The 27,255-nt window shown below is 36.6% G+C and overlaps 1 protein-coding gene and 1 pseudogene across 5 annotated transcripts in view; both read right to left on the bottom strand.

The window, feature by feature from the left end:
- The window catches only part of LOC308623518 (recombining binding protein suppressor of hairless), a 115,262-nt gene that overhangs the window by 15,200 nt on the left and 72,807 nt on the right, over positions 1-27,255 (bottom strand). For all 4 annotated transcript variants that reach the window (XM_081246001.1, XM_081246000.1, XM_081245999.1 and 1 more), the window contains 3 exons: positions 12,996-13,091; positions 5,907-6,072; positions 1,265-1,439 (listed from right to left, as the gene is read on the bottom strand). In XM_081246001.1, coding sequence (XP_081102127.1) covers positions 1,265-1,439; positions 5,907-6,072; positions 12,996-13,091 — 437 coding nt within the window. The remainder of the gene's footprint in view (positions 1-1,264; positions 1,440-5,906; positions 6,073-12,995; positions 13,092-27,255) is intronic.
- Positions 20,203-27,158, bottom strand: LOC308620070 (large ribosomal subunit protein uL6-like; annotated as a pseudogene). The gene is made up of 3 exons: positions 27,083-27,158; positions 24,948-25,117; positions 20,203-20,760 (listed from the first exon to the last, which is right to left on the bottom strand). The product of its transcript is annotated as a large ribosomal subunit protein uL6-like (transcript).

A 27,255-nucleotide genomic window follows, 5' to 3' on the forward strand; every position in this document is an offset into this window, starting at 1 on the left:
GATTAGACTAACAACAGCTCAAATTACTATAACCAATCTTAACATAACAAGAAGTGGGATAACCAGATATTACATGACTTCTGATCTGATAGAAATGAACATACATAGGATCAGCTAATTCTAAAATAAAAGTTTAACCAACAGTTTGTAGAAAATATGAGAGACAGAGGAACACGTAGCCAGCCAGATCCAGAATATGGAAATTCCACAGGAAAAATGACCCAGTTTCAACAAATAAATAACACAGAAGGAAAAACAGGCTGGTGGAGAGAGAAGAAACTATTACATATTAAAATGTATGAACCTTGTTTGGATCCAAGTTTGAACAAGCCAGCTGTTAAAAACAACAACAACAGCACAACGGTAAAAAGATATTTCTGAGACAATGTGATAAATCTGCACACGGATTGGCCATTAGATGGCATGAACGAACTACCATCAACTATTGTTGGGTATCATGATGTTTAAAAGAAAATTATCTGTTAGAGAGTCACTACTGCAGAAATGGTTGAAAGGACAGGATGTCTGAGATTTACATTAAAAAATTCCAGCAGTTGGAGGAGGAAAGGGTGGTGGTGATAGAGATGATAAAACAGAATTGGTAAAACCTGTTGAGGCCGGGTGGTCACCTTATACTACTTTCTCCCTTTTACGTAAGTTTGAAAGTTTTCATAATAAAAAGTTAAATTAAGAAAACTGGGTACAGAGGTTGAAGTGTATAATTCAACCGGCATTCATCTGCTGTAGTCTAAAAACGTGCTGATGAGGCAGCAGTCTCTGCCAGTGCAGCTACATTAAAAGTGTTGTTCAGGTTCTCAGGACAGCCTTCCAAAGCCCATTTGATACAACGGTGTTTCTCAAAGGGGTGCTTTTGATATTCTAAGTGAATCAGTTCTTTGTGGAATGGGAACCTTCTTGGGCACTGCAGGACATTGAGACACCCTAATGCTAACATTACTCCCTCCAGTCACTGTGACAGCAAAAGGAAACTCCCATTTCTCCAAATGACTCTGGGTGGCAGTGATGTACCAATTCTGTTTAAAAACCACTTCCCTGCACCAGGTATTGCCCATTTTTAATTAAAGAAAAAGACAATAAAGCAGCAGTAATAACTGAATATGACTTTTTCAGATAAAGACCACAAAAATATCTGCAAAAAATGAACTGGCTACTGAAAACCAATTTTTAATTTAAAAAATAGTTGTATTTGTCTTATTAGTTCGTGTTGGGAGTTGAGGACAAAAAAGAAAACAAGTATACATACAGTCAGCATTTTTCAATGACTGCTTCTTTTTGGAAGGTTTGGAGATGACTTTTATCCGCTTGCTGAGGAACACACCAATGTCATCACTATTGCCATAGAACATCTTTACAGAGAGCATGAAGTGCTTTCTCTTGTCTGAATCAGATATATACAATGTTTTGGCCGTGCAATAGTTCTGTGAAAGAAAAGGCAAGTTTTAATAGCACCAAAACCCTGTCAGCTATGTACCTGCAACTCAGTATGGCCACGTCAAAGTTTGATCAGACTTAAAGGCAGTAATTCCACAGAAGAGCTGATAAAACCAACTGTGAAAAGTACTGATCTCTGAAAACAAAGTACAAAGTCTTCCTTATCAAGTCTACAAAATACTAACACTGTGTTTTCCCCTCTCAAAAAGGCTTTTGAAAAATAGTCTTTTCTTGTTTTATACAGCTCTACATCTATTTCGCAGAATTACCAATGTTATAGCAGTAAGTTTTTTTTTTTTTTTTTTTTTTTTTTTCTTTTTGCGGTATGCGGGCCTCTCACTGTTGTGGCCTCTCCCGTTGCGGAGCACAGGCTCCGGATGCGCAGGCCCAGCGACCATGGCTCACGGGCCCAGCCGCTCCGCGGCATATGGGATCCTCCCAGACCGGGGCACGAACCCGTATCCCCTGCATCGGCAGGCGGACTCTCAACCACTGCGCCACCAGGGAGGCCCAACAGTAAGTTTTTTAAATAAAATTTTACAGTTAAAAAATTCCATGACTGCCTTTCTGCAAATAAGATATAAAGAAGGCTATCAGAACTCAATTAAATTATGCAAAAGATTTTAGCACTGATCCTTCTCAAAATAGTGTATACAATGTTTTTTCTTATATAGCCGAACACTAGAGTAACCACCCATGAGTCTGAGGAAAACAATATTTTTTGAAATAGCTAACACTTTGCCCAATGGGATAATTCCTATTGCATCACCAAAAGAACTGAATTTAAAGGTACTAGAGAAAACAAACGCAGCAAAGTACTATGTCAGTTTACCAGAAATTAAATTCTGGTAACTGAAAGGATAGTATTAAAGAGTTATAGCACTTGCAAAATAACAAAGATATTTTGAAATGCTACTATTTCAATTATATATGACAATTCTAAAATCTTTCCTATTCCCTTGATCCCTGTGAATGAGGGAAGAGGCTAACTTATTGATCTCCTTTTCCAGATTGAGTACATAATGCTCAAGTACAGCTTAAGTATTTAAAAATCTGAAATACATATATATATATATATATTAAAAATCATTGCTCTACTTTAAAATTAAGCTAAACAAGTTTCTTGACTACCTCTGCTGTGCATTCCTTTTAAAAAGTAGTGCAAATGCCACTCATTTAGAAAACAACTAATGGGTTCTAGGTTTTTCATCTTTAAAATATTACTCACAGCCAATTTTAGTACCAGAACAAAAATCATGCCATACTTTATTTCATTTCTCAACAGCAAAGTTATATAAGAAAATTTAGGTGCCGTCTTGAATATTTTACTCAATTAAGTTTTTATAAATTCAAAAGGGTGATAAAAGCTTTGAGAGGCTTTGTTCTGTACAAGGCAAAGTTAAGATAAAGCTCATAATAGTAATAAGAAAAATTAAAACAACAGTCTTTGCACTCACTCAGCTCCTTTCACTCCAGGATCTCTAAGTGCTCAGGGATGCTGAACCATGGCCCTGCCGTACTTTAAAAAGCTCTGAAAGTCAAATAAAGCCTGAACTATGGAATTATTCTACAACGTAAGACAAAGTCTAGGAAGATGGGTATTGATACACTAAAGCAGAGTACTCCCATGGAACAAAAATAAAATGTGTATTTAAATGAAAGCAATTAAATTCTAATGGCAAAACTTAAAAATGATGAGATCACTTAATTTGAGTTTTAACATTAGGGGATATGATCTATATCAGAAAAGAGAAAATACTGAAATCTAGCATAAATGATAAGGTAGACTGGCAAACAGGAAAGGAAAAAAGAGCAGAGAAAATTGGGTCATTACACAGACACTCAAAGGGCTTTATTTTGTTTGGAAAAAGCAAACATACATATATCTCCTTGCAAGGAAAGGAAATATACCCCAAATTACAAAAGTGAGTAGTTTGAATCCACAAAAAAATTCTAATAAAGCTATCTCAGATACAATTTATTATTTTTTAAAAGCTATAAAGCTACTGACCACAAACTACTCAAAATTCACAAGAAAAAAAAAAGGACAAGTCACTGATTCAGAAAGAGTATTATTACGGCTTTAAGACACTAAGTAAATAAAAACTGAAGTTACATTTGCTTCATCATACCAAAAGGCTAAATTAGCTAATAAAATTCTAAAACAGAAAATGGCATATAATAAATCTGTCTATAAACAATGAACAGTTTAACTTAAAGAACAACTTTCTGAAGACAAGATCTTCAGGCAAGAAAAAAAATCTGCCCTGAAATAAAAAAGAAATACCAAATATAATGCTACAAAAGTTTATGGAAATATCTGAATTGTAGAATTTGAATTATATAAACAAAATAATACTAGCAACATAGGTGTAGGGGATGTAATTCTTTAAAATAAAAATACAAGTGTGCTAATTAGGGAAGTAATTCATGTTGCATAGCTTACCTAGCTCCAACTATGTAAGACAAAAACTGAGGAAATGAATAGTTAACAAATTAAAAACATCAGATCCAAAATATTACCAACATATAGTTAAATGTCATGACCATAAAAATAAGGGCTGCAATACTAGAACTTTGTTGAAATGAAGATTAAAATAAGGACAAATACCCAATAATGCAAAATAACATCCCTCCTTTTTCAATAATGACTAATTGTACCATTCAATGAACAAGCTGTTGAAAGAAAATAATATTACCTTAAATGAACGGAGGTTAAGTGAGATAGGACCAAAGTGCCTCTTTCTGAAGCTCAGCATCTATCCCACTGCTTGGTCCATCTTTGCCTACCTGGACCCACACTTACCTTGTTCCTGTACCTTGACAGTCCAAGCATATGATTATGTTGTTCTTTCTGCCTGGAATGACTTCTGCTGACTCTCAACCAGTTTTATTCTCTACAGACTTCTCTAATAGCATTTTTCATTATAACTAAATATTAACACATAATTTTGGCATACAGACACTGTACTACCCTGTAAGTAGGTATTTTAAGTACTATTTAATGCTCAAGCTCTCAGGTATTCTCTTCTGCAAATTTCTAGGGCTTGGGGAAAGGATATAATGGCAGAAGTTGAAGAAAGATGTACTAAGCCTATGCTGAGAAAAGCAAGTGGGGGTGCTGTTTGTTATTACCTCCCTTAAAATTGCTGGAAGCTGGAAGTGTTAAAGCAAGCAATGAAGTTCAATTAACACAATTATATACAATGGTAGCTAGAATCCCTGGCTTCTTACTACCTATCTGATCTAATTCCCTTTCACAGTTCCAAATGTATAGATGTACAGCTTAGAGACATATCACTAAGACTTTCTATATAACAGAAAAATAGATGAGACATGACTAAAGCCTATTTGTTCAACCCACTACTTAAATATATCTTTTACATTGGCTCAAGGGTCATAATTCAGAAATATTTTACACTGCTCTATTTTAAGATGAAACAACCTTTACTGTAGTTAAGTTTTATCCCAAACCTAATTTAAAATACATAGTTGACAAGCCTTAATGATAAAAATATAAAGATACAAATGACATAAACATACTCAAATTTGAAGGAGGTTGATATTAAGGCTTATTCTCAGTGCTCATTATCTGTAAAATGACTAAAATTGAATGAGAGTACAAATCCACTAGCTCACCACCCTCAACCTTGCCCTCCAAACTCCCATTCTTAGTGTCGGCTACAATACAGCAAACACTAAGACATTCAACAAAGACTTACTGAATGAGAAAACAGCTATTTATGCAGTACTTTAAAAGACATTCATGTGGTCACTGAAATCAGAAATAACCATTTTTCAAATTTTAATATCAAGAGCAAACAAAGTAATAGCTAATGCTAAGTCACTGAAGAGCTACTTTTGAAAACTAAAGGTACAGACTGAAATAACTGCTTTCTAAATCCATAAAATACAATTAGTAAAACTAACTCATAAATTTTATTCCCTGGTAAAGTAATCAAAGGAAATACCTAAAAGTTTGAGTAAAGGTAATCATGGCTGTTCTTGTCTACACAGCATATTTCTGTTCTACACTGAAGCTAAGTAAAACATTTATGGTGTTTATAACCCATAATACTTTGTTTCTAGTATAAGACTAAGATTAAATGAGTAGAATAAAACATTATTGAACTATGTATTTTCATTGTTGTTTGACTATCATGCCCCTGTCAGATGGATGAGCAATTAGCCTCCTATACTGGCCCCCAACAGAAATCTGATTCACAGCCTGCTAAAACTGCTAGCAAGCTGAGGAAGCTTATTGTGTGCCACCTTTAGATGTCAATAGCTCAGGCTCCATGAATCAGGACTAAACCACAGCTACTTGAGAAGTTTATTTCTGGTTCTGATTTATATATTCAAAAGAGTGCTACCAATAGCCATAAAAGGAAAAAAAAATCACCACTACAAATACAAGTAAGAAAACTGCATTCTGGTACCATGGTTCTCTTTACCTTTCCTTCCAAGTTCAGCTGCTGCATTTCTTGGTCACTATTTCCTATTCCAATAAATGCACATGGTTGAGACTCTTGTTCAGAACAACCATCGCGTTCCATTTGTTCTTTTTTTTTCTTCCATCCACTGCCCATGAGATATACACAAGGAGGAGGGCAAAAAAACCTGAAACAATGAGGGGAAAAAAACCACAATGCAATTACATTCAAGAAAGCATTTCCTTTTCTTAAACACATGAATACAAAATCATGCTGAACTGCACAAAGTTAGCTCCTAATGAAACATTTTGGTGAAGCCTTTTGTAATGCAAATAATCATATCCACAGCACAGAAATCAAGACTTTTCACTTCCATTTGTTCAGGTAAGGTTCATCTATATTGATGTTACGCATTCACTTAGCCTAGATATTTTTTAGAGCAGGGAACATCTCTTTTCACATAGCTCAGAGTTTTGAACTACTGCAGTTCAACAAATCCAAAGTACTCTAACATATACAAAACATGGTATACCATCACAGAATCTGCAGTTACTGATTAATGTCTACTCAAATGATATATCATTAATTAATGACATTCTTGGTATGGATATTACTCTTAACTTCATTTGGTAATTAACCTGGAAAACAGAATTAGAGCAATGCCCAAAGTAGAAAATTTTGAAATACTAATACAACTAAGTAAAAGAATTAAAAGCAAAATGGATCACTGAATTACTATATATCTTACATCCTGAACACCTGCTGTATGTGGATGACTGAAAGAACAATATACTGTATCCTTTCAACTCACAGACAACCAAGAGATTTGTTTTGCTAGTTGCCAAAAACCCGCCCTCACAAATTCTTCCCACCTAGAATAATTTCCTTATAATCTTCTCTTAGTAATTACAAAATATCTACTTCAAAGCCTAGCTCAGGCAGGCCCCACATTTTACATAGTTCAGACCATCAATCCAGTCCTTATGTACGGTGTAAGTCCTTTGCTCAATCACACACTGACTTACACATACTTTAAAACATTTATGTCGGGACTTCCCTAGTGGCATAGTGGTTAAGAATCCACCTGCCAATGCAGGGGACACGGGTTTAGATCCCTGGTCCAGGAAGATCCCACAGCCGCGGAGCGATTAAGCCTGTGCGAAGCCTGTGCGCCTAGAGCCCGTGCTCCACAACAAAGAGAAGCCATCTGCAATGAGAAGCCCTCGCACCGCAATGAAGAGTAGCCCCCCGCTTGCCGCAACTAGGGAAAGCCCGTGAGCAGCAACGAAGCACCAATGCAGCTAAAAAATTTTTTAATAAATAAAGTTTAAAAAACATTTATGTCATGTCTTGTCAAGGGGCCTGAAAACTCAAATACCTACTCAAATAGTAGCCAAGTAAATTCAAATAGCAGCCAGGTAAGTAATATAAATGGGTGGACCAGCTGTACAATAAATAAGTAGAAATATCCCTTAATTACCCAAAGAAGTAGGTTCCCTCCCTTCTTTCTTGAAACACACAGCCCTCATGGTAATTCCCACTTTTTGTATAGCTATAAGCATAGAAATTTCTTTCTTAATCTTTTAAGCCCACTGTAAGAAAAAAAAAAAAAAAGCTTAACTGCACAGAGCACCAGCCAATGCTGTGTGGCTCTGATGACAAGGAAACAATTGGGAACAGCAAGCATGTGAGTATACATTCACCCACCCACTCACAGGGCTGAACTATGGGCATGGAGGCCTAGTGCTGGCCACATCCTCCAACTTCCCAATAGTTGCCTGAAATCAATTTTTACATGAAATTCCTAATTTTAAAATGTGGCAAATAATTTATGCTTTTTAACACTTTTTAGGCCAACAATGTACAGACTTAAAAAAATAAAGCACGAAAGAACTGTACACAGGCATGTGTGTGTACGTACATACACACAGATACCATCATGCTGGATTTAGCTTTCAGGCCACCCTAAAGGTAGTAGATTGGGAGGCTGGGGTCAACATATATATATACTACTATGTATACTAATGAGAATCTACTGTGTAGCACAGGGAACTCTCCTCAGTGACCTGTGGTTACCTAAATGGGAAGGAAATCTAAGAAAGAGTAGATATATGTATACGTATAACTGATTCATTTTCCTGTACAGTAGAAACTAACAACACTGTAAAGCAACTATACTCCAATAAAAATTAATAAAAAAATAAAGGTAGTAGAGTAGTGTCTATTTGTTTGCCTCCCCCTCAGCACCTACTACAATATTGACTGAATTGAATCAAAATATATGGCACCTACTTTTTGCTCAACTCTACCAAAGACTACTTTAGAGGCAATCTACATACAATTTACAGGAAGTGAACTGGGTTTATTTAATTTTCATTAATTCACAAAAATCTATTACACCCCTTGTCTATACTAGATACTGGGAATATATTAGTAGTTAAAACAAACAAAAATTCTTTTCCTAATGGAACTCACAGTCTAATAAGAAAGACAATTTAAAAAAGCTAGGTGACTAAAATATCATATATACTCTGTTAGCTGATGGTAAGTACTGAGGGAAAAAAATAAAGCAGGGAAGGGGTACTTTAAAATGTAGAAGACCTGGGTGGCCAGAGGAAGCCTATTTAAGAAGATGACTTTAAGTCATGACCTAAAGTCATGGGTATCTAGGGTAAGAGCATTTCAGAAGAGGGAATAGCAAGTGCAAAGGCTCCAAAGTAGAAAGGACTATAATGGACAGCAGAGAAACAACAGACCAGCGTGGCTGGAGCAGAGATGAAAACAACAGGAGATGAAGCCGGAGTAATGGGGAAGTAGACCTAGTAGGTCGAAGGGGTCAGGCTGAGTTAGGAGGAAAATCTTCTGGGGTCTTCTCATATGTATCTAAACCAATAGAAAGGAATCAGAGCAGCCTTTGTTCCTGTATACTCTCTGTCACCATGGACATAGAGGTCACAGCCGAGGCACTGGGCTCAGTTCCAGGTCACTCCAAGTTTGGAGGGATGCCTGGATTAGCTGGGCTAGTTCAGGAGTTGGCTCAGTTCAAGTCTGTACCACGGATCTTTCTGGCCTCTAATGCTGGGAACCACCCAATACTTACCATGGCACAGATTCAAATATCTAGCTGGCACACTATCAGGAAGTTGAGAAGGCATCAATTTTGGAAGCTTGTCTACTATTAGTATTTTATTGACAGATGTTAAGCCTCCTTAGTAAGTTGGTATATCAGCTATAAAATTCGAAAAGCTGTGTTTTACTATAGTGTACCAAATGTAGTGCTGGTTTTCTCAAGAGTACTGTGATAAAATGGCATGAAACCAACAGGGCATAAAAATCAGACAGATTGAAAAGAAATTCTTTACCACTCAAAACACTGACCTAGGTTCTATATTGAAAGTGCTTTCCAATCTTGTAATAAATGTAAGAAAAATGAAGATTCTTCAACTGCCTCTGAACTAGCCTTATTTTTTTATCAACTCTACAACTATTCAAGAAAGCTATGATGCAAGAAAATAGCAAATCCAATATAAACATTAAGATTATTTCTACCATGTGATGATGAAATCATATTTTAAACATCCCAATATTGTCACTCCCTAAAAATCAGCTAATGAATCAAATCTTCATTTCCAGAAACTTCAGTAGTAATATAATAATCAAATAGAAGATAAGCATCAATACAAAAAAATTTACAGACAAATGAAAGGAAATTAAAGGGAGGAGGGTAAGGAAAAAATGCCACCTAATTAACAAAACAAAAATTAACATACACCTTTATAACGTGTATGTGAATCGATGATTCTTTGAATTTGGACAGCTGGTCAATATGTACCAAACATTCAGTGAAAGGTCTGACCAAGTGGCTAGCTTTTGGAGTTTAACAGCTGCTGTATAAGGACACTTTATGAAACATGTGCCTTTATTTTCTAATCTAAGCAACTATGACAAACAATGCTTTTATTTGCCACTTGATGGCGATATGCACACATTTATGATTTCATTCATTTCCTAGTTCAACAGTCAGTCTTTATTTTCAGAGAATGATTCAACAACTTTTTCCTCATATCCTGAGATGAGGTCTGGAAAATACCTTACAGATTCAAAGAAGCCTTTTTATTGAGCCCAATATATAAGATTAGACAAAATCCAAACACATCATTTACATTTTTTTATTTTGGCAGAATCATTACCCTTTGATGATTATTCATACTTCCCCTAACACAAAGTTGAAGAAATGTTAATATGTCTAATGGCATTTCCATATCTTTAATAGAAATTTGCCTCTAGACAAAATAATTTTTTCTTTAAGTTTATTTTTCAATTTGAAAAGACCTTCTTCGATGAAAAAGTAAAACTAGCCACTAACATACTAAGTGGGATACCAAATACGTTATGCAAACAAATACTCATCATTAGGCACAAAAGTGAATCCTGAGAATGATTTAAAATTTTAGGATAAAACTTCCTACCCAAATATTTCTAGCATCATTCACTGGAGTTATTTTGTAAGCCAAGATGACTGTGGTCATGTCCCCAGGTTACCTCATGCCTAATGCAAGAAAGAAAGCAGATCTTTCTCTTTCCGCTGCACTCCACTAAGGAGTAAGGGACAAGACCTCTTCCAGTAAGAAGCCCTGCCAGTCATCCAGGAGGCTGACCTGTGTTAGCAGCCCCTGACGACTAATACCTTTTTAAAATCAAGTAATTTTAGTAGGTTTTTACCTTTACTGTAAAACCAGTGCATGTCTCTTCTGGAAATTTTAATAATACAATAAACATAGGAAAGTAGTTACTCTGGCTTTTTCATCTTTTTTTTTTTTTTTTTTCATTCTTTGGAGTCAGAAGCTTAGATTCTTTGAGCTTTCCTCTGACTGGGGTTTTAGACCCACCAGGCTATACCCCAAATAATAGAAAGAAATTGAAAATAAGGGCAAACATAATAAGTTAACCATTAAATCACCTATTTTAACTTGATAAACCACTATAGCTTTGTATTTTCAACAGTGACTAACAAACAGGAGCCTTATCTGGACTCTAATTTTCTGAGTAGCTCTTCCCCTGTTGTTATCTGCACTGGGCCTCAGTTATCCACCGAAGTATTAAATGACTTAGTGACTTTTAAAATTCCCATCCAAGATGCTTTTTGCACAGTACCTGGAACCTAACAGGTTGTGAGAAATAAAGAATAAATGAGTTAATAAATGAATCCAATTGTATTAAACTGAGCAACACGGCCCAGGTTGGCAGCTTATACAATGAACATATGTTTTCCTATCTTCATTAGATTCAGCCCAATCTCACTCTGCTAATGGTAAAAAGAGAATCCCAGACAAAGTGAAGTTTACAAAGTTTGTGTTTTTTAGACATCTTTAGGTTCTTCAGGTACCTTTTCCATCTTCAAGCCTTGCTGTAGATAATTAACACTCAAACACAAAATGCAAGGCTATGAAAACTAGGGAAATGAAAAAAATATGAAATTTGGAATTACAGACCCAGGAGTTCCAATCCTGGCTCTTATCAACTCCTAACTAAAGTGAATCTGGGCATATTTAAAGTCTGATCTTTAGTCTCCTCACTCACAGAATGGGGATTAAAGCATGCCTACTTTACAAGATTATTCTGAGGATTAAAATTTAAAGACATTTGTAAGGCATTTCCAGAACAACGTCTAGCTCGTGACTGGATAAAGGGAAGCTGTTCCTTCTTCAGATTCACTATGAAATACAAGGCTGACCCTTTAGACCCATCTCAAGTAATGAGGGTACTGACTTATGCTGTTTTGCTTGGTGGGAGGGGAAGGAGACAATCTCCTATATACACGTGATTTCATTACTGGCGGGGGGAGGGGGGAAGAGCGGGCAGAACACCTGAATTTCCAGTACCAACTTCATGCAAAAAGGGGTCACTATCTCGATTTGATTTCTTTATCCCAAACTGTAGGTACCAACTTCTTTACATATTTAACTCTAAATCAGATGATTTAAGTTCCATTAGTAAAGTAATCAGAAATTTAGTAAACTTGAATAACTAAAAAAGAACACTTGGCAGTATGAGTCCTAAATGCTGTTTTCAGCTGTTCATCCTCTTTGAGGATAACATTATCAACTAAATAGTTTCACCTTTTTTTCAGCTCAGATTTAGAGGACTTTGAGAAAGAGACTATTTAAAATTCCTCCAGCCTGTAAATTAATATACTACCTTTTCCTTCTCTTATGCATATGCTAAGATCTCCTTTATCTCACAAATTTAAGATTCCACTCATTCCTTTCAATCCAACACCCAAACCTGAGTTTTCATTCCTTCTCCCAATTCAGTTTTGGTGCCTTTCTAGCCAATCCAAAAAAATCTTTCATCTTCCCCCATAAGCAGCCTTTGTCCACAAAATGCTTAACACAAAAATGCTGTCTGAAAGACAAAGGCTTGAGAAACTATTAACAAGAAAATTCCAGGAACCAAGTGAAAAAACAAATAACAAAAATCCACAATTATATACCAAAAATGCTGAAATTAAAAAAATACTAAGACAAACACTAAATATTAAAATCCCTATTATAATTTAATTTTGGCTAATCTGATTTATTGGTCATTTCTGTAGTGCCACATTCATGTGGTATGAGTACCAGCTCAGCTTTGCTTTTTTTTTTAACCTGAATAGGCACAGGGTCAGGGTGGAGAGGGCTGGGAGTACTTTTCGTCACAATCACTCCATAATTCAATTTGGGGGTTTCTTTAAGCCTTTTTCTTTTTAAAATGGTACTTTTGGGGTCACATTTCTTTATAAAACTACATTTTCCACCGAAAGGAAAGCTACTTTTTGAATGAGCTAATGTATCACAGAAATACTTAGGGAACACCATGCAGCCCCAAATAAAAACTATGGATTATTTCATTTTGTGAAATCACGGATTTAACCAGAGGATCTTTACTAAATAAGCTACAATTTACTTTGTTTCTCCCTCTTCAATAGAGACAAATCCCCTACTTTTCATTTTGCACTTGCAAATTAACCCAATAGAAACCATCCTCTTACTTGTATATTAATACATCACTTGCAAATTCATGATAGCTATTATTAGCGATAACTATCTACCAGAAAAACAATAATCTTACCTTTTTTCATTTCCATATGACTTCTGTGCAACTTTTGCATGAAGAATAAGTACTGTTTGATCCCCTCGCTCTTTTAAATAATTTCGCATAGCTTCCCTAAAATAAAATATAAATATCACCATTTACAGGGGTAAGATTCAGAGTATTACTATGCTCTGTAATGAGAATACTTAAGAATATGTTTCAAACAAGCAACTCCAAAAATGAAAACAATAAAGCAAAACAAACCCATGAACTAAATTTAAAGAATATTATACAGTGGGGAAATATATACTGCTCATCTTCAACTCTATTCTTTGTTCTTTGAAAGAAGCTGTCCCTCACTCTTGGAATTTATGACATAACTCAATTAAACCACAATTACAACTTAGAGAATAACTAGAATCACTATGTACACTGCTAATTAGGCTTTAAACCCTTTATAAAATTAATGACGTGCAATACTTTTGTATTTAATAATCTGATTCACTACCACCACTAGCCCTTCTCCTCCAGCTATTAGAATGAGTATTTTTTACTGAATACAAAGCCATAAGAAATCCTTAGGTCATACAAATTTATTATTATGTGTTATTAAAGTAACAATCCTACAAAAGGACTAAGAAAGGGCTACCATTTATATACAGATACATAATTTACTCTCAAGGATGTTACTAAACACATAAAGTTAATAAAAGCTAATGCAAATTAGTGAAAAACAATTAAATTTTGGAAAAAATACAATGTTAATTATTTCAAGCACAAAATACTCCATCTATTTATTATGCAAGTGTATAAAAAATTCAATGTCTTAAAAATATTTATTCACCCAATTATTTTGCTAAGCAATATAACAGAGTATAAAGTACACAAGGTATACAAAGATCAAACTCTACATTTCTGAATCAGTAGAATCCCAGTTCTTGAGATGTTTAACACATTACAAAATAAAGCAAAAGTGCTTCAAAGGCAATCATCAAGAAACTTTTAATAAACTGAATGCTATTTTTACTTATAAGTAAAAGACAAATGTATAGGGGATAGCTATAGAATAGTAGTAAGTTATTAAACATGGGGAATTCTAGACTTCCGGCACTTTGAAACTAAGTGGCCTGGGGCAAATCTCTTAACCTCATCTAGCTTGGGTTTCTGTATCTGATAATAACAATAATGCTGACATAACAAAGAGTGGTTGTGGGGATTAAATGAGATGACAGCGAGTATGTTTACTGACTGAAAACCTTTTGGCTCAAGGCAGGAATGGTAACACTGGAATCCCACAGATTGCACATTATTCCTTACCACTGAAACAAAGCTCAAAGTCCAGTAAAGACAGCAAAAAATGTTTGGAAAACAAATTGTAATGAAATTCATGTTCCAAATAGAGCTATGACCAAAGAGCTCCAATAGGGAGTGCCTATGTAAAGGAGGGGAGGGGTGATAAAGGACCACTCCTAGGAAAATTTTCTTAGAAGAGCTAACTTCTGAAGGAAAAGGAACAGTCACAGTAAGTGGGACAAAGAAAGAGTAAGGCATTCCAGGGCCAGGGAGAGAAGTATGGAAGAGCAGGAATGACCCTGCAAATTTGGGTACATCAGAGATTCAGGCTGAGGAGTAAACCAGCCACAGAAAACAATAGTAGCTAAGATTTCTTGAGTGTTTACTATGTGCCAGGCCCTGAATAAATGCATTATTTCACTTAATCCTCATAATCCAAAAGGTAAGTATTGTTAATACCATGCTGAATGTCTTGCAATTAATAAATGGTAGTCAGGAAACAAACAAATTCTCTAAAATTCTAAAGTGAGCCATGGCAGTGAATAAAATTGAGAAGCTGGGTACAGTCAAATTGTGAAAAGCCTATAAAATCCCTTGAAAATCTGATATTTGTAAACTTAAATACTAAGTATAAAAGTTTAAGCTAATTCAAATATCACCCTATGATAAGATGGTGATAAAAGTGGTAGCAGGTAATAAAAAATTTTAAGACACCTAAAAAAAACTTAAAATCTTTACAAAAAAAAAAAATCCATCTCTTTGAGAGTTAGGACACGATCATCATTTAATTTTATCTCCACTCCATTATAGAAAAACACCATGCTGTGGAAAGTGGATTTTCAATCTACACAAAAGGCAATGCAAGATCTTGAGGTTTCTTTTAAACATACAGTTAATTTTCCTTTTTAGTTAATTCTAGTGGTGAAATAGAGAAGGAGTTTTACAAACCATAGAGAAAAGAGGAACTTGAAAAAAAGGCTGCCACACCAAGAGGTAATAGAAGACAGTACAGGAGAAGACAGGTTTTAAGTCTTTTGTTTCAGGAGAAGCAAGTGTTAATAGGTTCTATTGGACAAATGTCAACTCTGAAGTGCCCCAGAACTCCAAGCTGGAAGTATTTAATAGGTTGTTGGAAACAACCATCTGTAGTTCCAGAGAGGGATCTGGGCTGGAAAAGTAGGGTTCATTGGTATACACAATTCACAAATAAAGCCATGGTAGTCAATGAAGTCTCCCAGAAAGAAAACACAGTGATAGGAGAGTCAAGAAGAAAATGTATAAAAGGAAATGAAGAACCGGTAGGGGTAGAACTGAAACTGTCTATTAGATGCTATGGAAGGAGACAACCTCAAAAGAGGGGAACAATCAAAAGGTAAGATGCTGGTGGGCTTCCCTGGTGGCGCAGTGGTTGAGAGTCCACCTGCCGATGCAGGGGACATGGGTTCGTGCCCCGGTCTGGGAAGATCCCACATGCCACAGAGTGGCTGGGCCCGTGAGCCATGGCCACTGAGCCTGCGCGTCTGGAGCCTGTGCTCCGCAAAGGGAGAGGCCACAACAGTGAGAGGCCCGCGTACCGCAAAAAAAAAAAAAAATTAATTAATTAATTAATTAAAAAGGTTAAGACGCTGGAGAGGTGAAGGTCACTTTAATTTTAGCAAGAAGTCTAACACGCACCAGCTAAAGCCTCACAAGTTATTTGTAAAATGAGAGGCCATTGTGATGCCTAACAAGTAAGAAAAGAGCCATAGGTACTATCTGGAAATACCCTCTAGGGAATGGAGAAAGAAGCTGACTATGTACAAGTAAATGATTGAAAATCGGTATTGAAGGACTGGCTAATGTTGAAATCCATAAATGATAGTGTCAAGTCCCACTAACATTCCAAGGGAATAGAGACAGCACATTCTCAAACCTGCTGGGTACTGGACAAGAGGTGCATCATGGAGGGGATAACGATTAATAAGGGATTTGAGGTGTTACTAAGCCACAGGACTGACCATAGCATTCAAGGTAGATAAGAAAACAAAAGCTAAGCCAGGAGAAGGTCAATATCTTGACAAAACTGGCACAGAAGCCCAGTCACTGGCATAAAAAGTGAAAAGTTGCTATATACTTGAAAAAAAAATTTTTTAAGAAACCATTTTAAATATATTTCCCCACGCTGAATTCTATCTGCATTTACTGTCTCTATTTTATCATTTAGCAATTACTTGATACGTTTGTCATATTTCATGTCTTTTTTCCTTGTCTTCCCAAACAGTATGCAAAGCCTTTAAGACACACTATTACGTACATTTTAGAAATGGAGGAGGGGTTAAGTAACTTTCCCAAGATGATACTGAAGTCCCAGGATTCAAATTTAGGCAGTCTGGCTTTGGAGGACAAAATTAATACTATCAGATATTTTTGCACTGGTATTATAAGCACAGCTTTGGTATAAAACAAACAGGGAGGGGTCTGAATCTTGACGCCTGTCAATTACTAAGCCTGCGTTTTCTCACCTGTTTTAAAAAACAAAAAAGACAGTAATAGCACATATTGTGAAAAATATTTTAAATTAAGTACCCCCACAAACTGACAAATATCCAGTGTCAGTAAACTCTACCAATTATTATTATTTTCTGAGAACAATGGCAGGAGGTAGGGGGAGATGGAGTTCAGAAGACTTACACTGAAGTTTGAGGGCAAACTTGAAAATGACCTGGAGGTAAATCATCAGGTGTCTCACCTGACTTGCAAGGCACAAGTTTTTGCAAGCATAATAGGTAAGCTGCACTTTTATCCATCTTCCCATGAAAGATTTATTGAGAACCTATTATATCCCAGGCACTATCGTGCTAGCTGAACTGTTCACAATAATGATTACGACAAAAGATTACAGATCTCAAGGTATTTATGATGAATGCAAGATGACAGCTCTAGTTTTCCTTGTCTTTTCCCTTCATATTTATAATACAAATTCTTGAAAAAAGCAACCAGAACCTTAAGTAACCATTAATAATAGTTGTCCTGTAGTAGTAATTTGCCAAATAGCTTCTTTCAACAAGAAAAAATTTTGCTTTGTTAATAGAATATCAAACATTAAAATTATGTTATCTGGCAGTTAAAGGTTGACAGTTTTGTTGTGCATAAGGAGCCGTTAAAAAAGATATAGGCAATATACTCAAAAGAAACACAATTTAAAAATAAAGACCATGGAACGACAGCCCATGTGCTCTTCATTTACTCTAGGGTTTGGTTAATTGAATAGGGTTTCAATTTCAGCAGTGTTGACATCCTGGGCTAAACAATTCTTTGTTGTGAGGGAGCTGTGCTGTGCATTGGAAGGTGTTTAGCAACATCTCTAACTTCTACCCATTAGAAGCCAACAGCACCTTTCCTACAGTTGTGACAACCAAAAATGTCTCCAGATATTGTCAAACGTCAGGGGGGTAAAGGGGGAGGTCACCTGGGTTGACAACCAGTGGATTAAAGAAAACCAAAAATGTCCCAACAATAAGATGAGAAAATCGCTCAATGTCTTTTTAAGAAAGAATGAGGGAAATTTTGTCATGTGAAAACATAATATAGGTGCTGTAAGAACGTTACCAGTAGAATTACTACTTTGTATTACTGAATTGTTAAAAAACAGTAACAACAAAGCTAAAACTCATAATTTGTTGTAACAGTTACTATCTAACAAGTTTTGAAGCTTATGTATTCTTTGTTATTTCATTTAATAATTCCTTATAAAATATTCATTCTGAATGAAAGCCAATTAACAATTATTCGAAGAACACCATGGAGCAACTATTTTTGAAAGTGTTTACTCACTTAAAACACATTAGCTTAAACGTTTAGAAAATCAGAAATTTTTACCAGTATTTTTACTCACATGAAAGCATGGCAAATGCCATTCTAGTTTGACATGTTTAAACTATCACCATCTTCGTCAAACTTTTGGCTCTTTTTTCCTTTATAAACGTCTACTTTTTTTTTTTAATATCGCAAACAAAATTCACAAAAAAGAACGTCCTTAACAGTGTTAACCCCTATTCTTCTGAAAACAGAACCCTTACTTCCTCACCACATTCATATACACCACCATGATTAGGCCAAGGGGCACATAAGTGATTTAAACCAGATGTACATGTGCGTGCACACGTTGGGGGCTGGGGGGAAAGCATTTGAGCTGGGAGCTAACCATAGCCAGTCCCAACTACTCAAGGAATGAAGTGGCCCACAAAGTTGGAAAGTCCAGACAGCCATCCTTACCAATAGGATCAGTCCCTGTACTACTCAAATTGGATTTTTGTCACTTGTAAAATCCAAATAATAAAGGTTCCAATGTGAACTGTCTTCTGGTAAAGAAACCTAGTTTTGTTGTATCAAGTGTGCCCAAGGTAATTCCATACACACACCTCTGTACCTGCAAACATTTTAGAGAGCTACAGAGCATACTTTGAGAAATACTACTACAGGCTACAGGTCAGCAAACCACACTAGCAGCTTGTTTTTATACTCTCTAGGAGCTAAGAATGCCTTTTACATTTTTAAAGGGTTGTAAAAAAGAACAGAAGTCTATGCAACAGAGATAGTATGCAGACCTCAAAGCCTAAAATATGTACTACTTGGCTCTTTACAGAAAACATTTGCTGACCCCTGCATAAGCAATAAAAAATAAAATGATTTTAAAAGAAAAGTTGCAAAAGTGGAATTTCCCTGGTGGTGCAGTGGTGAAGAATCCGCCTGCCAATGCAGGGGACACAGGTTTGATCCCTGGTCCAGGAAGATCCCACATGCTGCAGGGCAATTAACCCCATGTGCCACAGCCACTGAGCCTGTGAGCCACAACTCCTGAAGCTCACGCACCTAGAGCCCATGCTCGACAACAAAGAGAAGCCACCACAATGAGAAGCCCGCGCACCGCAACAAAGAGCAACTCCCGCTCGCCGCAACTACAGAAAGCCCACGCACAGCAACGAAGACCCAAAGCACCCAAAAGTAAATAAATAAATTTATTTAAAAAAAATTTTTTTTAACTGTGTCAGAAAAACTGTGCTTTTAGAACACTATCTAAAAGATCATCCTCTAAATAACAACACACACCTTTTCACTGTTGTTTAAGTTGCAAGATGGGGGTTAGGATAGAATAGGGCAGGTTTAAGAGATTTTTTTTAAGGGAAAGAAACCCTTTCTGAATTGAAGTGTCCAACCTCCATACACCCCAATGAAAAGTGATATAAAATTCCTTATTTATTCATTCATTCATTCATTTATGGCTGTGTTGGGTCTTTGTTGCTGTGCGCAGGCTTTGTCTAGTTGCGGACAGTGGGGGCCACTCTCCACTGTGGTGTGCGGGCCTCTCATTGTGGTGGCCTCTCCCGTCGCAGAGCACAGGCTCTAGGCGCCCAGGCTTCAGGAGTTGTGGCTCGCGGGCTCTGGGGCGCAGGCTCAGCAGTTGTGGCGCACGAGTTATACCTATATGGCTATTATAACTAACACTTCCACAAACATCTGTATTCAGGTCTTTGTATTAACATGTTTCCATTCTTCGTAACTGAATATGTAAGAATGAAATGGCTAGGCCATATGGTAGGGGAGTTTTAACTTCTTAAGTACCATTTTATTGTGCTTCACTTTATTGCACTTCACAGATATTGTCTTTTTTTAAACAAATTGGAGGTCTGTGGCAACCCTGCATCAAGCAAGTCTGTCAGCACCATTTTCCCAACAGCATTATTTTTTAATTAAGGTAGGTACTTTTTTTCCCCCAGACATAATGCTATTGCATTAGACATAATGCTATACATTATAGCATAAACATAACTTTTACATGCAACAGAAAACAAAAAAATTTGTGACTTTATCCCCCAAAATCAAGAGCTTTTATTGCATCTTTAAAATATCACAAACGAGTCCGAAGAATCATTTGGCATCTTGCTGTTTCTGTAGCCAGACCACTCAAATCTTATTCATCAGCCTGCTGAACTGTTTCTTTTTTCAGAAACATAGATACCATCCAAGAATTTTCTGATATCCTTGTTTTTAACTCTTGGGGCTTGTTGAATCAAAGCAGCTAAATTTGACACAAGCTCAATGTCATTTCCTTCAAGAATCAACTCACCTTTCTGGGCCTGATACTGAACAAGCAACGCCTGGCCTCATCCAAACCCTGCGGATGTATTTTTCACCCCCAAAATTTTGGATTTCAACAAGAGAACCATTCTCCTGAATATCAACATTGATGGGGAACTGATCATATACAGACCTCATAACAGAAGCCCAGTGTAACACCCTTGATCATGTTCTGTATATGACCACATACAGTGCTGCAAACAGTCGCCAGTTCCTTTCTATTTCCCCACCATTTATGAAGCCAGAGTCTCTTCTTTTTCTTTCCGAGGAGACTGAGTTCTACATTGATGTGACTGAAGTCCCTCCACAGGGTGCCTCTAGAAAATGTGTCTTGCTTGTTTTCGTCTAAAAGTTGTATAATTTGAAATTTTACATTTAGGTCTATTTTGATCTAATTTTTGTATATGGTTCCAGGTATGAATCATAGTTATTTTATGTTATGTAAGTGGTGGGTGCATATGGTTATCCAACTGTTACAGAATCCTTTGTTAAAAACCCTTTAGCTGACTAAACTGCCTTTGTACCTTGACTGAAAAACTTACCTCAAGAACAATTTCTGGCCACTATTCTGTAGCAATGATCTACTTGCTATCTTTAAACCAATACCATCCTTAATTACTGTAGCTATCTAACAAGCTTTGAAATCAGGTAGTGTTAGTTCTTACGGCCCTTTTTCAAGGTTGTTTTGGCTAGTCTAAGACATTTGCATTTGCATTATAAATTTTAGAAACAGCTTGTCAACTGCTATAAAAAGCCCATTGGGATTTTGATTGGGATTATGTTGAATCCATAGATTAATTTGGGAAGAACTGACACTATTGCGTCTTCTGCCCGAAGAACATTTATTTAGGACTTCTCAGCAATGTTTTGTAGTTTTCAGTATATAGTTTTTGCACATCATGTGTCAGATATTTTCCCCTAAGAATCACATATTTTTTGATGCTATTGTTTTTTAAATTTCAATTTCCCACTGTTCATTATGAGTATAAAAAACGTAATTCATTTTTGTATGCTTTATACGTTGACTGTGTAGCCTACCACCTTGTTAAACTCACCTATTAGTTCTAGTAACTTTTTTTTTGGGGAAGATTCCATAGAGATAATAGTAATGTCTACAAATAAAGTCAGTTTTACTTCTTTCCAATTTAGATGCCTTTCTTTTTCTGGCCTTACCCGTACTAATTAGAACCTCAAGTACAATGTTAAATGGAAGTGGTTAAAAGTGGACACCCCTGCAATTGTTCCTGATCTTGAGGGAAAACATTCAGTCTTTCACAAGTATGGTGTTAAATGTAGTTTGTTTATAGGTAAGCTTTATCAGAATGAGGAAATTCCCTTCTATTCCTAGATTGATGAAAATTATGATGAAGAATGAAATGTCAAAAGCTTTTTCTAAATCCCTGAGATGACCAAATGATTTTCCTTTTGTTGTTAATGTATTAAAATGACATTGATTGATTTCCATTTCTGAGATAAATCTCATTAGATCACGATGTATTATCTTTTTAATATATTGCTGGGGGACTTCCCTGGTGGCGCAGTAGTTAAGAATCCACCTGCCTATGCAGGGGACATGGGTTCGAGCCCTGGTCCAGGAAGATCCCACATGCCATGGAACAACTAAGCCCATGCGCCACAACTACTGAACCTGCGCTCTAGAAACCGCAAGCCACAACTACTGAAGCTCGCGCGCCTAGAGCCCCTGCTCCACAACAAGAGAAGCCATCACGATGAGAAGTCCACGCACTGCAACGAAGAGTAGCCCCCATTCACCGAAATTAGGGAAAGCCTGCGCACAGCAACGAAGACCCAATGCGGCCAAAAATAAAAATAAAATTTAAAAAAGAAATAAACAGATCAAAAAAAAATACTATTGGATTCATTTTGAAAAACTGTTAAGACCTTTTATATCTGTGTTCATAAGGGATATCAGTCCACAATTTCATTTTATTTTAATGTCTTTGTCTGCTTTTAGTAACAGGGCATCACTGTCCTAACAGAATGAACTGGGAAATATGTCCTGCTTTCCAGTTTTCTGGAAGAGTATGTATAGAACTGGCATGATGTATTTCTTAAATGTCTGGTAGAATTCAATAGCAAAATCATCTAAGCCTGGAACTTTCTATGTGGATGGCTTAGAATTACAAGTTCAATTTCTTTAGATATAGGGTTATTCAGGTTATCTATCTGTTTCTTCCTAAGTAAGCTTTAGTAGCTTGCCAGTTTCAAGGAATTTGTGTATCTCTTCAAAAGTTGTTGAATTTATCGGCAGAAAGTTATTTCTAATATTTGCTTGTTATCCTTTAAATATCTGTAGAATCTATAGTGTATTACCTTTCTCACTCTTGATGCTAGTAATTTATACAGAAACAGATTTCTATTTGATATGATTATCCTTCTGCATGAAGGATTTCTTTAACATTTTTTGTAGCTCAGGCCTGTTTATGATTAATTCCTTTTCAGTTTCTTATGTCTAAAAATGTCTTTATTTTGCCTTTGCTAGGTATAGAATTCTATCTAGGTTGCCATATTTTCCCCCCTTGAGTACTTTAAAGCTCTTGTTCCACTGTCTTCTCCCTAGCAAGGTTTCAGATGAGAAACCTCTGTCATCCTTATCTATATCTTTTTTCCTCTGTATATAATTTATCTTTCTTTCTCTGTTGCATTTAACATTTTCTCTTTATCACTGACTTCAAGCAATTTGATGATGATGTGGTTTAAAAACAATGATAGTTTTTGCACTTGGGGTTCACCGAGTTTCTTGGAACTGTGGTTTTATAGTTTTCAAAAATTTAGAAAATTTTCAGCCATTATGTCTTCATATATTCTTTTAGTCATACCTTCCCCTTCAATGACTCCAATTACATGTATATTGGTGTATTTGAAAATAAACCACAGCTCATTAATGATCTTTTTTTTTTCCAGATATTTTCTCTGTGTGCTTCATTTTGGATAGTTTCTATTGGTATGCCTTCAAGTTTGCTAATCTCTTCTTCAACAGTGTATATCTGTGCTTAATCCCACCAAGTGTATTTTTTTCATTTAAATAGTTTAGTTTTCATCTCTAGAATTTGCTTTGGATCTTCCCTTTTTTATCTTCCAGGTCCTCTATTTAAGTTGTTCAACCTCTCCTCTAGCTCAGGGATCTACAAGTACAGCCTGCACGTCGAATGCAATCCACTGCCTATTTTAGAAATAAAGTTATACTCCAGTACACAGAAATGTCCATTGGTTTACACATTGTATGAGGCTGCTTTTGTGCTACAACAGATTTGAGTAGTTACAACAGAGGCTGTTTGGGTCACAAAAATACCTACCATTTTACCCTTTAACAAAAATTTTATACACTCCTGACCTTAGCTTCTTTTTTTAAAAAAACATCTTTATTGGAGTATAATTGTTTTACAATGGTATGTTAGTTTCTGCTGTATAACAAAGTGAATCAGCTATACATATACATATATCCCCATATCTCCTCCCTCTTGCGTCTCCCTCCCACCCTCCCTACCCCACCCCTCTAGGTGGTCACAAAGCACCTAGCTGATCTCCCTGTGCTATGTGGCTGCTTCCCACTAGCTATCTATTTTACATTTGGTAGTGTATATATGTCAATGTCACTCTCTCACTTCGTCCCAGCTTACCCTTCCCCCTCCTCATGTCCTCAAGTCCATTCTCTACGTCTGCGTCTTTATTCCTGTCCTGCCCCTATGTTCTTCAGAACCACTTTTTTTTTTAGATTCCATACATATGTGTTAGCATACTGTATTGTTTTTCTCTCTCTGACTTACTTCACTCTGCATGACAGTCTCTAGGTGATCTTAGCTTCTTAAACATAAAGAAGACAAATGTAATAACTGTTTTAATGTCTTTGTCTAATTTTATCATCCGTGTCATTTCTGGGTTGGTTTTAATTGACTGATTTTTCTTATTATGAATTATATTTTCCCTACTTCTTTTTACAACTGGTTATTTTGATTAGATGTTAAGATACAATGAATTTCACCACCTTTTTGAGTGCTGCATATTTTTATATTCCTTTAAATATTCTTGAGCTTTGTTTTAGGACACAGCTTAGAAAAAGTTTTATCCTTTCAACCTTGCTTTTAAGTTTTGTTAGGTGAAACCAGAGCAGCATTTAGTCTAGGCCTAACTTTGTACCACTACTGAAACAAAACCCTTCTGAGTACTCTTGTTGATGCACTGTGAATTATGAGATTTTTTTCCACTTTGGCTATTGGGAACAGGCACAATTCATAGTATTGAGGGAGCTCTAGGAATTCTTTCCTCTAATTGTTTAGGTTGTTTTTCCTCCCAACCTTGGGTAGTCTCCTCACACAGGTGGTAATCAATACTCAGCTTAAGACTAGAGAGGACCCTCTGTAGGTCTCTGGAACTCTGCATAGCTCTTTCCTCTCCAGTTCTCTGCCCTAAGAGTTCTGGCCACCTTAGCCTCCTTATAGTCCCAGCTCTACCTCCACAACTCAAGGTGCTTACTAGGCTCCACCTGGATTCCCCTTCCCTACATCATGTACTGGAAACTTTCTCCAGGCACTAAGCTGAGGCAATTGTAGGGCTCACCTCATTTGTCTCCTGTCTCTCAAGGATCACTGTCCTTTCTTGCCTGCCATTCAATATCTTGAAAACCACTGTTTCATATATTTTGTCCAGGTTTTTAGTTGTTTTAGGCCGAAGAGTAATTCCAGTCCCTGTTACTCCATCTTGGCTAGAAGCAGAAGTCCTAAAAGCTACTAAAATTTTCCAAACAGGGAAAATTGCTTAAAGGGTAAATGGAAAATCATGATAAAGTAGATGGGACCTAACTATATTATTATTTATATTTAAGGAAAGGAAAGGAAATTTTACATATGCAGGTAACTATTCATCAAAATATATTTTATCAGGGACTTCCCTGGTGATCCAATGGTAAAGAATCCACCTTCCATAGAGTCTGTCATACAGAGTGAAGTAAGTCAGAAAGAGAAAAACAAATACCATATGCTAACACATATATATGGAATCTAAGGGGAAAAAAAAAACAAAGTTCCTGAAGAACCTAGGGGCAAGACGGGAATAAAGAAAGACACAGACCTACTACAGAATGGACTTGAGGATATGGGGAGGGGGAAGGGTAGGCTGTGACAAAGTGAGAGAGTGGCATGGACATATATACACTACCAAACGTAAAATAGATAGCTAGTGGGAAGCAGCCGCATAGCACAGGGAGATCAACTCGGTGCTTTGTGATCACCTAGAGGGGTGATAGGTAGGGTGGGAGGGAGGGAGACGCAAGAGGGAAGAGATATGGGAACATATGTATATGATTCACTTCAACATATGTATAACTGATTCACTTTGTTATAAAGCAGAAATTAACACACCATTGTAAAGCAAAAAAACAAACAACAACAACAAAAAAATCCACCTTCCAATGCAGGGGACATGGGTTCAATCCCTGGTCAGGGTACTAGGATCCCACATGCCGTGGGGCAACTAAGCCCACGTGCCACAACTACTGAGCTCATGTGCCTCAACCAGAGAGCCTGTGTGCCACAAACTAGAGTCCACGTGTGCCACAACTACAGAGACCATGCACCCTGGAGCCTGTGTGCCACAACTAGAAAAGAGAAGACCTGCACACTACAACTAGAGAGAAGCCCGTGTGCCACAACAAAAGATCCCGCATGCCTCAACGAAGATCCTGCATGCCACAACTAAGACCTGACACAGCCTAAATAAATGAATGAATAAATAAATAAATATTTTATCGTTAGGAGTCACTTGAACCTATTGTTGCTGGTAATGAAATTAAAATGTTTATCTATTAAATTTCAAATTTCAAAATGCCTATATATGTGAATTAAGCAATTCCAGTTAGAATTTCAAGATATATAAAAATAAGTAATTGAAAATACATTTACATGGACCTGTGAGATAAGTTATATTTTCCCAGCCCACTTGATCTGAAATACACCTTAATTTTTTTTTTATTTTGAATTTCAGGCATACAGAAAAGTTACGAAAGCACAAACAATTCCTAGTCTCCATTTCCCCCAGACTCTCGAATGTTAATATTTTACCATATTTGTATATTATGTTTTTAAAACCATTTAAGAGCACATTATAGACATAAAGTCCCTTTACCCAAGATACTTGTGTTTATTTCCTAAAAAGACAGTCTCTTATACAATCACAATGCAATTATCACTGATACAATACTTTTTTTTTTTTTTTTTTTTTTTTTTTTGTGGTATGCGGGCCTCTCCCATTGTGGAGCACAGGCTCCGGACGCGCAGGTTCAGCGGCCATGGCTCACGGGCCTAGCTGCTCCGTGGTATGTGGGATCTTCCCGGACCGGGGCACGAACCCGTGTTCCCGGCATCGGCAGGCGGACTCTCAACCACTGCGCCACCAGGGAAGCCCGATACAATACTTTTAACTATAGATTTTATTCAGATGTTTCCAGCTGTCCCTCTAATGTCCTTTATTGGGGATGGGAGTATGGAGCAGTATTGAGAAACAGCTGTCCTCAGGCCAAATCAGAATAGCCTTCAGTTTGTTTGTTTGTTTTTAATTAATTTGAGCTGGAACACAGACACACCATTCATTTACATATTGTCTACGGCCGATTTGGGGATGCAAGAACAGAGCTGAAAAGTCAAAACAAACTCAGTGTGCCCCAAAAAGCCTAACACTTTTATTATCTGGCCTATTACAGAAAACGTTTGCCAACTCCAGCTTTAGAGCACAAGAAAAATTTGTTCCTGGTCCAGGTTCAGTTGAATTTGCCATGTTTAACTTAGCTGTGATGTCTTTTTGGTCTCCTTTACTCTGGTACTCCTCAGTCTCAGTTTTTCATGATTTTGAAAATTTTGAACAGTAGATGCTG

Source organism: Mesoplodon bidens (genome assembly GCF_964165515.1).
Source record: "Mesoplodon bidens genome assembly, chromosome: 1".
NCBI classification, from domain to species: Eukaryota; Metazoa; Chordata; class Mammalia; order Artiodactyla; family Ziphiidae; genus Mesoplodon; species Mesoplodon bidens.